Source organism: Orycteropus afer, unplaced genomic scaffold (assembly GCF_000298275.1).
Source record: "Orycteropus afer afer isolate SDZICR_OR568_19922 unplaced genomic scaffold, OryAfe1.0 scaffold00050, whole genome shotgun sequence".
NCBI lineage: Eukaryota > Metazoa > Chordata > Mammalia > Tubulidentata > Orycteropodidae > Orycteropus > Orycteropus afer.
Window position 1 is genome coordinate 1226525 of NW_006921637.1, and position 14633 is coordinate 1241157.

General features: G+C 40.0%; 1 protein-coding gene across 1 annotated transcript in view; it reads right to left on the reverse strand.

Annotated features, from left to right (window-relative positions):
• TBCE (tubulin folding cofactor E) overlaps positions 1-14633 on the reverse strand; it is a 156174-nt gene that overhangs the window by 23518 nt on the left and 118023 nt on the right. Inside the window, exons 5-8 of the mRNA XM_007938470.2 lie at positions 11799-11898; positions 10493-10595; positions 8198-8274; positions 7486-7581 (exon numbers count right to left, since the gene is read on the reverse strand). Coding sequence (XP_007936661.1) covers positions 7486-7581; positions 8198-8274; positions 10493-10595; positions 11799-11898 — 376 coding nt within the window. The remainder of the gene's footprint in view (positions 1-7485; positions 7582-8197; positions 8275-10492; positions 10596-11798; positions 11899-14633) is intronic.

A 14633-nucleotide genomic window follows, 5' to 3' on the forward strand; every position in this document is an offset into this window, starting at 1 on the left:
TACAACCACTGTGGAAAGTAGTATGGCGATTCCTTAAAAAGCTGGAATTAGAAATACCATTTGAACCAGCCATTCCATTACTAGGTATATATACTAAAGAAGTGACAGCCATGACAAGAGCAGACATATGCAAACCTATGTTCATTGCAGCACTATTTACAATAGCCAAACGATGGAAACAACCTAGGTGTCCATCAACTGAGGAACAGATAACCAAACTATGGTACATACACACAATGGAATACTATGCAATCCTAAAGAATAACCTAGAAATCTGCAAAACACCACATAACGTGGATGAACTTGGAGGACATTACGCTGAGTGAAATAAGTCAATCACAAAAGGACAAATATTGTTTTAGTCTGCTATTTTAAAAGTCAAGGAAAGGTTTATCTATGGAAGGAAATTTTCTTTGTAGGTTAGCAGGGGTGGAAGGGGAGGGGAGGGAACACTGTTAGATAGCTAGAAATAAGTGTTCTGGTTACCTGGTGCCGCACTGACAAGAATATACTATAATTGGGATGGCCTTAACAAAAAGGGGTTTAATCTTACAATTTGGAGGCTTTAAGTCCAAGTTCAAACTGCCAGGCTCTAGGGGCTGGGTAAAAGCCCCTCAACCTTAGGGTCCAGCTCCACCTCCTGCTCCCAGCCCACTGAAGCTAGAGCCATTTCTTCTCTCAGACAGCTGCTGGCTGCTGAGGCTGAGAAGCCCCAAGGTTGACAAGTAACAAGGCACAGTCCGGATGTTACCAAACAACACGGCAGGCCATTAACTTAAGTCCATTGTAAGTCCCAAGGTCGGCAGAACATAGCAGGCTGCTGAGTAACGACACAGCTACATGCAGGGTCCAAGCATGCCATAGGCTAGATACTATCCCCAAAGCTTCTCCTTATATACAGGAAGCAGATCACAACCCAAAGGCAGCTACTCCGCTGTTTATGATAGATTTCACCGTGGAGTTGATTGCCAGTTTCATCATGGGGAATAACTACCACCAGCTGCCCAGCCACTCAACCAGGCCTAGCCAGGTTGACATACAAAGGTAACGACCACAATAAGAATTGATTTGGGTGAAGAGAAGGGCAATATACCAAATGTGAGTGATCAACATGGTGGCACTGAGGAGCAGGAAGACAGAGAGAGGTACATGGGAGGTGTAGACAACAAAGATGAACCCTTTTGCACATATAGTACTGCGTTGTCAGTGAAGGCAAACATGCGTATACGGGTAGATAGATGGGTAGACAGACTGAACTAGTAGGTATGTCTATGAAGTGGGGAGCGTACCCAAGACCATGTATAGGGTTGGCAGACAGCGGTCTTATAAGTGTATTTATATGATCTGAATTCCCAGGTGTACGGTAGAGCTGACAAGGGGAAAGGTTGTACTCACTTCTTGGTCACAGCCAGCTACCCTGAGGGACTGGGTAGTTGAACCGGTGGGCTCAGAACCATAGTCGCAGGGGACATCAACCTCAATTGGCATAACATACTACACAAAACATTGTTCTACCTCCTACTTTGGTGAGTAGCAACTGGGATCTTAAAAGCTTGCAAGCTGCCATCTAGATGCAGATGCAAAGAAGAATGAAGAAAACCAAAAATTCATGGAAATAATTAGTCCTAATGACCAGTACACCATGTGATCTGCAGCCTATATGATTATGAGACCAGAAGAACTAGACGGTCCCCAGCTACCACTGTCAATCACTTGGAGGGGGATCTATGTAGGAGATCCTGGATAGAGATGGAGAACAATGTAGAACAAACTCAAAATCATTTGGGAAAAAAAAAGGGGGGACCAGGTTTGCTGGTCTAAGAGAGCCTGGTGGACCCCCTGAGACTATGGTCCCTAGCTTCCCTTCAGGGTGGAACTGAACCCACATCTATGGCTTCCGGCCAAATAAAATACAAAAAACAAAATATTTACCTGAGGTAGATACACTCTTTGGAGAGAACAATCATGGGAGAAAGAAGGGCTGCTTATGCACAGGGAGACAGTTCAGGGGGCAGGGGTGCATGGAGGTATGGACACAGAGAAGAGGTGACTTTCAGGAGGAAGTGGGAGAGGAGCTGTTGCATTGTGGTGAATTGTGGTCAATGTCATGGGACAAAGTGTATGTGAACTGCTGTATGGAAAGTGAATTTCCTGTGTAAATTTTCACCCAAATCACAACTAAAAGAAAGAAAGATCTCAAAGTGGAAATGAGATTAACAGTATAGGCAAAAGATGTAAATTGAAAATAAGGAGAAAGGCCTCTTTGGGGACAGAAAAGAAAGACTTAAAGCAGTAAAGATTAAATAATTTAGAAGAGAAGAAAGTTTGGGAGCTCATACCAGATGGCTTCGTATTCTTTCTCAGTAATAGAAGGCCAGATTAGGAACTAGAGAATGATAGCCTTAGAATAAATATTATAGGAATAAGATTAAAAGTCAGCAAGAGGCAAATAATAAGGTACTGAAGAAGAGTAAAGGTCCACGAAAGTCACAAAAGATAAGCTGAAAGCTACAGATGGTAGGATGGTTAATGGTACATGTCAACTTGGCTAGGCTATGATTACCAGTTTTTGTGTGGTTTTCCTCCATTTTGTGATATTACACACTTATCCTCCATTTTATGTGTTGTAAATCCTAAGCTCTGTATGTTAATGAGGCAGGATTAGTGTGTGGTGTAGCTTGAGTCACAGCCTTACAAGAGGGGATGACTCAAGTCACACCCTCACTCAAGTTTAAGCCTCACTCAAGTCACACCCTTATTCAAGTACACTCTTACTCTAATAATAAAGGGGTATTTACTTGGGGGTGTGACCTGTATCCAATATATACATGGATGCTCCAGCAAGGCTCTGCCTTGCTCTGGATCCTCTATCTGGTCTGTCATCTTCTAACCTCTGATTCTTGGGAGCTGAGCCTGTTATCTACCTGTTGATTCTGGGATTTTCCAGGTTCTGCAGTCCTATGAGCCAGCAGCCCACCATATGACCTGCCAATTTTGGGATTCACTAGCTTCCACAGCCTCATGAGCCAACATGCTATTGTCTGACCTGCCAATCGTGGGTTCATCAACCCGTGCAACAACACAACAACATGAGTCAGGACTGTCCTCCAGCCTGACACCTGACCCTCAGATTTGGGGCTTACCAGCCTCCCAACTGCATGAGCCATTTCCTTGAGATACATCTCTCTCTATGTCTCTCTCTCTCTCAAGTATTTTTCACATATAACTCACCCACATAAATAATGTGCACACACATATAATGCACATAGGAAACTAATGTGCAAGGGAGTTGTGCAGTTTGCAAAAAGCCATATAATGCACATGTTATTTGCATAAAAATATGGCATATATACGCTTCACTGATTTTGCTTCTCTAGAAAACCCACCCTAAGACAGGTGGTAGGAGCTCTGGCAGCATAGTGGCTAAGGCACTTACTTGACTGCTAATCAGAAGGCTGGCAGTTCAAACCCACCAGCCACTCCTTGGAAGGAAGGTTGGGCAATCTACTTCTGTAGTGATACTGCCTTGGAAACCCAAGGAGGGGTCGCTATGAGTCAGGTCCGACTCAACGGCACATAACAACAAAAACAAGACAGGTGGTACAGTTTTGTTACCCTCTTCAGCATTAGGTGATACAGCAGAAAGACAGGGGAAATGGATAGAGGGACTATCCAGGGGGCACAATGTCACTGAGAAAAATGAGCAACTTGCTCTGAATAGAAGTCAGTATAGGTAAATGGTATGGATTTCAAAATAAGCTATGACGACAGAACAATCTGGATGAAACAGAGAAAAGCAAAATGTATCAAGTGCAATAATTCATTTCTATTCACTATGCATGATCAGTCCAAAAATAACATTAAGAAAATTTCCATTTACAATCCCATTAAAAAGAATAAAATACTTAGAAATAATTTTAACACAACAAATGCAAAACTTACACTATGAAATCTACAAAACATTGAAAATTCAAGACCTAAAAAAAAAATGAAAAGCTATCTTGGATGTTCATGGATCAGATTTAATATTGCTAAGATTGCAATACTCCCCAAACCAGTCTACTTATTCAATGCAATCCCTATCAAAATTCCTGCTGCCTTTCTTTGCAGAAATTGATGAGCCAATATTAAAATCCATATAAAAATGCAAGGGACCTGGAATAATTGAACAATCTTAAAGAAAGAACAAAGTTGGAGGATTCATACTTTCTTATTTCAAAACTTACTACAACAGTGTATAGCAGTACAAGGATAGATGGAGATCAATGGAATAAAATTGAGAATCAAGAAATAAATTATTATATTTACACATTTACAGCCAACTGATTTTCAATAAGGGTACAGGAACATTCAATGAGGAAGGAAAAGTCTTTTCAACAAATGGTGGTGAGACAACTGGATACCACATGCAAAATAATAAAGTCGGGCCCTTACCTCCCACCATATACAGAAAAAAATAACTCAAAATGGATCAAAGACCTAAATGTAGAAACCAAAACTACAATACTCTTTAAAGAAAACAAAGATATAAATCTTTGTGACTTTGAATTAGGTTTATTAGATCAGATATCAAAGGCATAAACAATCAGAGAAAAAAACAGATAAATTGGACTTCATCAAAATTAAAATCTTTTGTATGTTAATGGATAACATGAAGTAAGTGAAAAGATAATCCACAGAATGGGAGAAAACATTTGCAAAGTATCTGCTAAGGGCCTAATATCCAGAATACACAAAGAATTCTTACAATCAACAATAAAAAGACAAATCATCCAATTTAAAAATGGGCAAAGGATTTGAATACACATTTCTCCAAGGAAGATACACAAATAGCCAATGTGCACATGAAAAGATGTTCAACATCATTACAAACAAAACAACAGGAGCTCTGGTAGCACAGTGCCTAAGGCATTTGACTGCTAACCAGAAGGCTGGCGGTTCAAACCCACCAGCCATTCCTCAGAAGAAAGACTGGGAAATCTGTTTCTGTAGAGATACTGCCGCCGAAATCCAAGGAGGGGTCGCTATGAGTCAGATTTGACTCAGTATCATTAGCTATTAAAAAAAAACCAAACTCACTGCCATCAAGTCAGATCCGACTCATAGTGACCCCTCCTCAGGTTTCCGAGGCGATATCACTACAGAGGAGCTGCTGGTGGTTTTGAACCGCCAGACTTCTGGTAGGGACTGCGCTACCAGAGCTCCCATCATTAGCCATTAGAAGAATGCAAATCTAAACAATGAGGTAACACTTAGCAACCACTAGAATGGTGATTACCAAAATGATGGACAATAACAAGTGCTGGCAAAAATGTAGGGAATCTGTAATTCTCATACACTGCTGGTGGAAATGCGCAATGTGCACTTGCTTTGGCAAATGATCTGGCAGTTCTTCAAAAGGTTAAACAAAGAGTGCTATATGATCCAACAATTCCACTCGTGGGTATATACCAAGAGACATAAAAACATGCTTACTACACAAAAACTTGTTCATGGATGTTCATAGTAGCATATTCATGATAGTCAAAAAGTAGAAACAACCCAAATGCCCATCAACTGATGAGTGGATAGATAAAACGTGGTATATCTATACAATGGACTAGTATCAGGCAACAAAAGGGAATGAAGTACTGATATATGTTATAACATGGATGCTACCTTGAAATCATTACACTAATTTTATATGAAATGTCCAGAATAGACAAGCCCACAGAGACAGAAAGTAGATTACTGGTTGTCTTAGGACTGGGGTGGGAAGAATAAGGAGTGGCTGCCAAAGGGTATGGGGTTTCTTTTGGGGTGATAAAGTGTTCTAAAATTGATACATAACTCTGTGAATAAACTAAAAATCCCTGAATTGCATGAATCAAATGATATAGTATGTAAATTTAATCTCAATATAATCAAACCTGCTGCTATCAAGTCGATTCTGACTCATAGCAATCCCAACTGGGTTTCCAAGGCTGTAAATGTTTATGGAAGTAGAGTGCCACCATCTTCCTTCAATGGAGCAGCTGGTGGGTTTGAACTGACAGCCTTCTGGTTAACAGACCAAATGCTTTACCCACTATGCCACCAGAGCTTCCATATCTCAATAAAGACAATAAATGTACTTTTATTTTAAAAAGAACAACATTCAAGAAATGGATAGGATATCTGCAGGGAAGTTCTCTTAATTACTATTAAACCTAGGACTATTCACAATCTGCAATATGCAGATGACACAACCTTGCTTGCTAAAAGTGAAGACAACTTGAAGCACTTACTGCTGAAGATCAAAAAGTACAGCCTTCAGTAAGGTAAATATGTTACTATGGATTGCATCTAAACATAAAGAAAACAAAAATCCTCACAATTGGGCCAATAAGCAACATCATGATAAATGGAGAAAAGTTTGAAGTTCTAAAGGATTTCATTTTACTTGGATCCACAATCAACGCCCATGAAGCAGCAGTCAAGAAATCAAATGATATACTGCTTCAGGCAAAGCTGCTATAGAAGACCTCTTTAAAGTGTTAAGGAACAAAGATGTCACTTTGAAGACTAACCCTGACCAAGCCATGGCATTTCAATAGCCTCATGTACATGTGAGAACTGGACAATGAATAAGGAAGACCACAGAAGAATTGATGCATTTGAATTGTGGTGTTGGAAAAGAATGTACCATAGATCGCTAGAAGAACAAACAAATTTGTCTTCAAGGAAGTACAGCCAGAATGCTCCTTAGGAGTGAGAACAGCCAGACTTTGTCTCTCGTATATTGGTCAGTTGTCAGAAGAAATGAATCCCTGGAGAAGGATATCATGCTGGGTAAAGTAGCAGGTTAGTGAAAAACAGGAAGACCCTCAATGAGATGGACTGACACAGTGGCTACAACAATGGGCTCAAGCATGGCAATGACTATGAAGATGGTATGTTCCCAGGCAGTGTTTCGTTCTGGTGCACAAAAGGCCGACTATGAGTCCAGAATTGACTCGATGGCCCCTAACGATTCACTTCAAAATCATGTTTGGAATGAAGGTATTGGGCATCATATCCAGGGTCAATTTATTCATTCCATGAATTACCCAGTACCCTGTACATGGTTCAAAAGGAAATTCTCTAAATTAACTCAAATAAAAATTTCCCAAAGGGAATATACTCAGTCTAGAAATACCATCATCATTATCATATTTTTATTGAGAAAGTATACATGTTGTTAGTTGCTGTTGAGTCAATTCTGACTCATAGCGACCCCAAGTGTGCAGAGTAGAACCACTCAAAGCTGTGACCTTTTGGAAGCAAATCACTAGGACTGTCTTCCAAGGTGCCCCTGGCTGGATTCAAACCATCAACCTTTCAGCTAGGAGTCAAGTGTTTAACGATCTGTACCACCCAGGGACTCCCAAAAGCATATATGAGCCAGAATCAGCTCAATAGCAGCCAACAACAACACAAAATATTTACTAAGCAATAATGTAATAGGCATTTTAGGAACAAAACTACCTGGGCAGATATGCTATTAGAAACAGTTGATTTTCATCAATTAACTGATTACTGGAAAGGTCTAGTAACTTGACCATCTGTAGAACGTCAGTTGGCCTGTATGGAAAATAAAATTTTCAATATGAATTTATTATCTTTATTTTTTAAAAATACAGCTTTGAAATACCTTTATTCACCTGCATAGTAAATTAAATCATTCTTACTGATAAGATTCAGTATTTTATTCTATTTGAATCCTTTAATTAAGAATTTGTTATAAATCTTCCCAACCTCAAGTTTAAGCTTACACAGTAATTAAATGATATTAACAAAGATGACATAGTAACATATTTAACTTACTTACAAGAACATGTTTTACATATACTTTGTACACTAACCTCCAGCAGACAGTATTAACTAAAAATCCATGATTTAATCATTATAGCATATCCTGCAGAACTTCCATTTAGAAACATCAATGATTATTTTACAACTAATAAAATTCGTGTCTTCAAAAGTATTTAATTTAGACCTTTCAACTTGACTGTTTTTGTTGAATTAGAACCAATTAGTGAAGTTTTAGTTTACATTCTAATTTTGGAAGGCAGTAAATAAAAATCATTTTTCTAATTCTTATTTGCAAATCCTCAGAAAATGAATTTTAGGTGTAATCATAACCACTTAATCAGAATGACTAAATGATGACAGATGCATTTACATAAATGCTTCTTACCTCTCTGAAATAAAAATATTGTCAGACTCAAGGTACAGTTCCTCAAGAACTGGCCACCCACAGGCACAGTGGAGCACCTGGAAGGAAGAATAATTGGCCTCTGTTGGTTGCTTCTTCCCATGTGTTTTATTACCATAACTTCCACATGAATTCAGTTTAGTTACCATTTAAAACTAAAGTATCTCACAGACATCTAAATACAGACTACATTTCAGGCAAGGAGTGTTTGGTGGGGAGATGATCAAATTAAAATGTTAAAGGGTGGCTGTGGTAATTATGTTTGTGTGTCAAGTTGGCTGGGCCTGGTTGAGTGGCTGAGCAGCTGGTGGTAGTATTCCCCATGATAAGACTGGCAATCAACTCCATGGTGGGATCTACCACAAGCAGCTGAGCAGCTGCCTTTGAGATGTGGTCTGCTTCCTGTATATAAGGAGAAGCTTTGAGAATGGTCTCTAGCCTTTGGCACACTTGGACCCTGCATGTAGCCGTGTCGTTGTTCAGCAGCCTGCCATGTTCTGCTGACCTTGGGACTTACAATGGACTTTAGCTAATGGCCTGCCATGTGGTCTGGTAACATTGGGATTGTGCCTTTTTATTTGTCAACTTTGGGGCTTCCAGCCTTAGCAGCCAGCAGCTGTTTGAGTAAAGAAACACCTGAAGCTCCAGTGGGCCGGAAGCAGGAGGCGGAGCTGGACCCCAAGGTTGAGAGGCTTTCACCCAGCCCCTAGAGCCTGGGACTTTGAACTTGGACTTAAAGCCTCCAATTTGTAAGAATAAACTCCTGTTTGTTATGGCCATCCCATTTGTAGTATATTCTTGTCAGAGGAGCACTAGGTAACCAGAGCAGTGACGTTTCAACGATATAGTAGCATTCACCTTTGATGCTTTGAAACCAACCAAGGTAGTATAAGTGCATCATTTACGTATATTCTGAACTGTATAAAGGCAGCTACAAAGTTGAACTGAAGATGCTGATTGAACACATTCTTATTATTTGACATTACTTGCTTAAACAAGGAAATTGGTGTTAAACACCTTTCCTCAGTTCTGGGTGCCAATTTAGGTTTGTAAAGAACAATTATTTCTAAACTGTCTCACTTGGACTTTGCTGCCATCTCCAACACCTAACTTCCTATCACTTTTCCTGTTCTGGTACTAAATCTAAATCTGGAGAAGCATATCTTATAAAGAAGGCATATTAGAATGCAACACAACACACTGCCAACGAGTCAGATCCAACTCACAGTGACCCTCCTTGGGTTTCCGAGGTGTTATCACTATGAAAGTAGTTTGCCCAACCTTCCTTCCAAGGACTGGCTGGTGGGTTTGAACTGCCAGCCTTCTGGTTAGCAGTCAAATGCCTTAGGCACTATGCCACTAGTGCTCCTGAAGGCATATTAGAAAAGAACTTAAATAAGCTGATGTTGGCTAAAGGGAAACTAATCTCCAACCAAGGTGCTTCTTTGGCATTTCACAGATGAACAATATTACTAGGAATGTACTAATCTGCACCTGGTTTTAAAATGGAATATTCTGGGTATGTGTGAAACTGGTAAACTGTTCAGAAAAAAAAATGAGTACCAGATATAAGTTCCAACTGGCTGCAGTGACAGAGACCCACTATTCTTATGAGCCCAGCTAGATACAATGAACAGTGGATTATAGTAGCTGAACTTAAAAAAAAAAAAAAAAAAGGATATGACAACCTTTCTGCTGCTCAGTCCCTGCTTGAAGAAAATTTGCAGGACAATTCAGGTAGCTAAAGGCTCAATGAACAGCTAAATTTAAGGCTTTTCAGAATGCATCACATATTTATTCCATACCATTATGGAAAGCCACTGTTCAGAAAGATTCTGGAACAAATCAAAATGAGCTGCAAGAGAGAAAATATGAATTTCTATATACAAAATTCTACTTAACTCTAACGATTCTGATACTTCTTTTGTAAGACAAGATAAAGTATCTGATTATTTGGGCAACAGGATGATTGAAATGAAGCCTCATTTATGCTCCAATTCCCTATTAAACCACAAATTTAAAATTGCTTATTACTAGATTAAAACACAAGGAGCTCTGGTGACATAGTGCATAAGGCATGTGACTGCTAACCAGAGGCTGGCAGTTCAAACTCACCAAACACTCCATGGAAGGAAGATGGGGCAATCTGCTTTCTAAAAGATTTACCACCTTGAAAATCTAATGAGGGTCACTATGAGTCAGAATCAACTCGATGGCAGGAAATTTGGTTTTTTGGTTTAGCTTAAAACACACACATACACAAAGACATAAGATTACCTCAGCCCATGTTATTCCTGTTCGATTAAGGACTAAAGTCTTCAGTGCAGAAAATGTTCCTGTTAGAGATGGTGAGCCAACAGGAAATTGTAGTTTATTTTCACTGTATAGAGAAAGAAGATACACTGAGCACTGATACAGTGATGCACCTGCTTGCTATGCAAGTAGATCTAACTGAAACATTCACTGAAAGCAACAATTTGGAATATAATCTGAGGGTCTGGATTTGTTTCCATCTTAGAATGAAATTCTATTACAAACAAAGTGAGCCAGATTACTGGTAGTTTTAATATTTATAATATATTATTAGTATATGCCATGCAAAGATGTCATCACAGGATGAGGTGGCTGTGTGAAGCTATTCCTGATGCATGAGAATCAGGCATATCTAAGGTCAGTTTTCCAGTTTCCCAAGATGTGGCTCATGACATGGCAAAATTAAGTCCCATTCTCAAGAGTCTTAGTAACATGCTAGACTGTGCACTGGAATTTTGCTTCTCTAAACACAGAGTCTGGCCCTTTTGCTGTCAGAATGGATACAATTATTGTCCTTTAAATTTTCTCTCAAGATTCTCATCTCTAAAAAGATTCATTCCTGACAGTCACCTTGTTTTTTAAAAAAAAAAAAAACACTGTAAAACATTATTCCCATATTCCATCCATAGTCCCAGAACAAGAGACACCATAAGTCAAATTACACCCATTTGCTCTATTTGGTAGTAAAACTAATTTAGGCCTAATGACACGTTAAACTGTACCTGCCTGAGCCAGGTACAACTCACCTGTATATGTAAAGCTAGTTCACTGGTTCAAGTACAAAAGGGGAACCCTGGCTGAGCCTTCGGAAAATTAGGTCTGAAATTAAAACTAACCAAATATTCAGAAGGCCAGGAAAACCGTGACATTAGTAAAATATGTAGATTAATGAAAAATCCTATCAAAACTGAATTAAACAATATCCCAAAGAAATTACTCACTCTTAAAGCTAATGAACAGCATGACCATCTTATAGGTCAACCTCCCCTACCTCTAACCAGATAAAAAAGTTTACATTCCTTATTACAGAACCACCTTGTGTAACTATTTGAAAGATTATAATAACCAATGTGACCTTGAAGAATCATTTAAGCTTAGATAAATTCAACTAAACCAAAGTCTGCCTGTCCTAAAATGTCTACCAGGTGGCAACCTGAGTCCCACCTATCTTCCCCACCTCATTCCTTATGGAGATATTTTGAGTGAGCAAGGAGATAATCTCTCCTTCAGTTTTGTAGTATGTGACAATTCAACAATCAAGAGTTCATACCTGAGAATAAGAACGTCCATGTGTTTAAGCTGGTCAGCAATACGTATCACTTCATCCCATGAGGACAACAGGTTTCTTGACAAATCTACCCTTCTAATATCTCAAATCACACGTTAAGAAACAGTAATTTCAAAAGATTCATAACAGACGGAACAGATGTTACCTCTTAATTCTAAAGTATGGGATCTTTTTTTATTTTTATTTTTATGGTAATTTGGATTAAAGATAACAGAGCAAATTCATTTTCCATACAGCAGTTCACATACACTTTGTCTCATGACTTTGACTGCAATTTCCCACAATGCAACAGCTCTCTTCTCACTTCCTCCCCATAGTTACCTTTTCTCTGTGTCCTTCCTTCCCATGCACTCCTGTCCCCCAAGCTGTCTCCCTGTGCATACACAGCCATTCTAATCTCCCATGATTGATCTCTCCAAGGAGTGTATCTACATAATGTAAATGTTCAGCTCATATGACTATTTTTTTGGCTGGAAGCCACAGGAGCGGGTTCAATTCCAGACCTAAAGGGCTAGACCATGGGATCATTATTTCACTTTATATCCTCTATTCTGCTTCAAAATGTCTCATGAGCACATACTACTTTCACCTTTTTTAAATCGTCTGTCCATTCAGAAACTCAAAGTTTATTGTCATTTATTACAAACTAGAGGCAAATACCGAGTTAAATGAATATGGACCATATGTCTGATCTATTCTAGCATTATGCAACAAAAAGAGAAAAAGTTAATGATGATAATTTTGATTTATAAGGCCCTTAAGGTGTACCCACAGGCCTTGCCCTTGGCACTGTTTAGCAGTAGAAAGCTTCACAACAAACACTGCCCTTCCTCAGGGAGTTATCATGTACCTCAGAATTCTCAAAATGCCATCTACAGGAGAGAGAAGAGGAGTTAGATTGGACAAATATTCAAAACTGCTAAGAAAAATTTGGGGATTCAGAGGGTCTCCTGCAGACTGGAAGCAGTAAGTAAGACACCCACTGCCCCAATACAGGAATTTAGAGAAGGGGAAACCATTGGGACTGAGAGACAAGGCATCTGTGGTAATAGGCAACAGTCAGTGCTAGAGAAGAGTGGTGGCTCTGCCACCAGGAAGGGGCACAATTGAGCAGAATCCAAGGGAAAGGCATAAGAGACTTATGAACCCGGGACTGAACCTAGTTACAGGAGGATCGTACACAGTAGTTTGATGTGTTTGGAAATTCTTCAATTCATTTATCTATTCCATAAACAATTATTGACAGTGAGGAATGCAGCAGTGAACAAAAAAAGTCTCAGTTAGGGGAAAGAATCAAATAAGTGCATCTATGGCATGTCGGACACACAACACACACTTAGAGTGATAAAGCAGAGCAAGCAGGAGAAGAGTGTATGTGAGTGTATGATGTATGTGGTCAGGGGAGATCACCTTTGAAAAGATGACACGTGGACAGAGAACTGAAGGAAATGAGGAAATGCCATCTGGGAGAATATTTCAGGCAGAGAGAATAATAAGACCAAAGGCCCTGAGGTTAGAAAGGTTAAGCCTATTAAAGAAACAACAACAACAAAAAAACCCTCCAGTGTGGAGGGTAGGGCATGTTAGTTAGAAAACAGGTCACTGTGGTCACTGGAGGCTACGCCAGATGACGTTGTTGTTGTTTGCCCTCGAGTTGGCTCCACTCATAGCGACCCCTCCTTGGGTTTCCGAGGCAGTATCACTACGGAAGTAGGATTGCCCAACCTTCCTTCCGAGGAGTGGCTGGTGGGTTTGAACCGCCAGCCTTCTGGTGAGCAGTCAACTGCCTTAGGCACTATGCTACCAGAGCTCCGGGCCAGATGACATAGCACGTTGCAAAGGCCACTATAAAGTCTTTGCTCATTTCTCACTGAAATGGGAAAGTTTGGGAGGGTTCTGAGCAAAAGAGTGATGTGACCTGACTTGTGTTTTAAAAGGTCAACTGCTGCTATGTGGACCACAGACTGCAGGGGAAAAGAGGCAGAGTAGAAAGACATCCAGAAGTCCCTACAATAATCCATGCTTGAACCAGACATGCAGCAATGCCAGATTTGGTATCCCAATCTGAAAGTAGAACTGATAGGATCTGCGCATGGATTTAGATATGGGATGTGAAAGAAAAAGAAAAATCAAAGATAACTCCAAGATTTTTGGCCCATGCAACTGGAACTGTCATTTACTAAGCATGAGTTTCTACCACTAACATAATAATGGCTATCAAAGAGAAGAAACAGAGAACCCACAGAGAAAAAAAAAATAAAAATGAAGGCTGACTAGATAATGCTGGATGCAGTAAGTGCATTCTAAGTCAACTTGATGCTCCTCCTCCAACGACACAGCCCCATATGCCTGCACAATTGTTCTTGGAGGTTTTCACAGCAATCACAGAAGGCAGTCTGCATGCAAAGACCTTCAGACATGGGCTGCTCTTCATTAGAGAGGGCCCTTCATGCAGCCTGTCTTCCATTGCCCCCTGTTGCTGACAGTCACTGTGCCCTGGAAAAGGACAATGGTATGGACTAATGTGTGAGTTCTTTACATGCCTCAGAGTCTGACACTTCATTTCAGGCCCCTTTCATTTCCCTTAGCCCTGCTGTTATCAAGTCATTAGGTTGGTTGGGGAGGTTTAAAGCTCAATAATTCTTCATTCATACTCTCCATTAGGTAGGCAAGAGGGAAAGTATTAAGTTGTTGTTGTTGTTGTTATGTGCCATCGAGTCGGCCCCGACTCATAGAGACCCCTCCTTGGGTTTCCGAGGCAGTATCACTATGGAAGTAGGATTGCCCAACCTTCCTTCCGAGGAGTGGCTGGTGGGT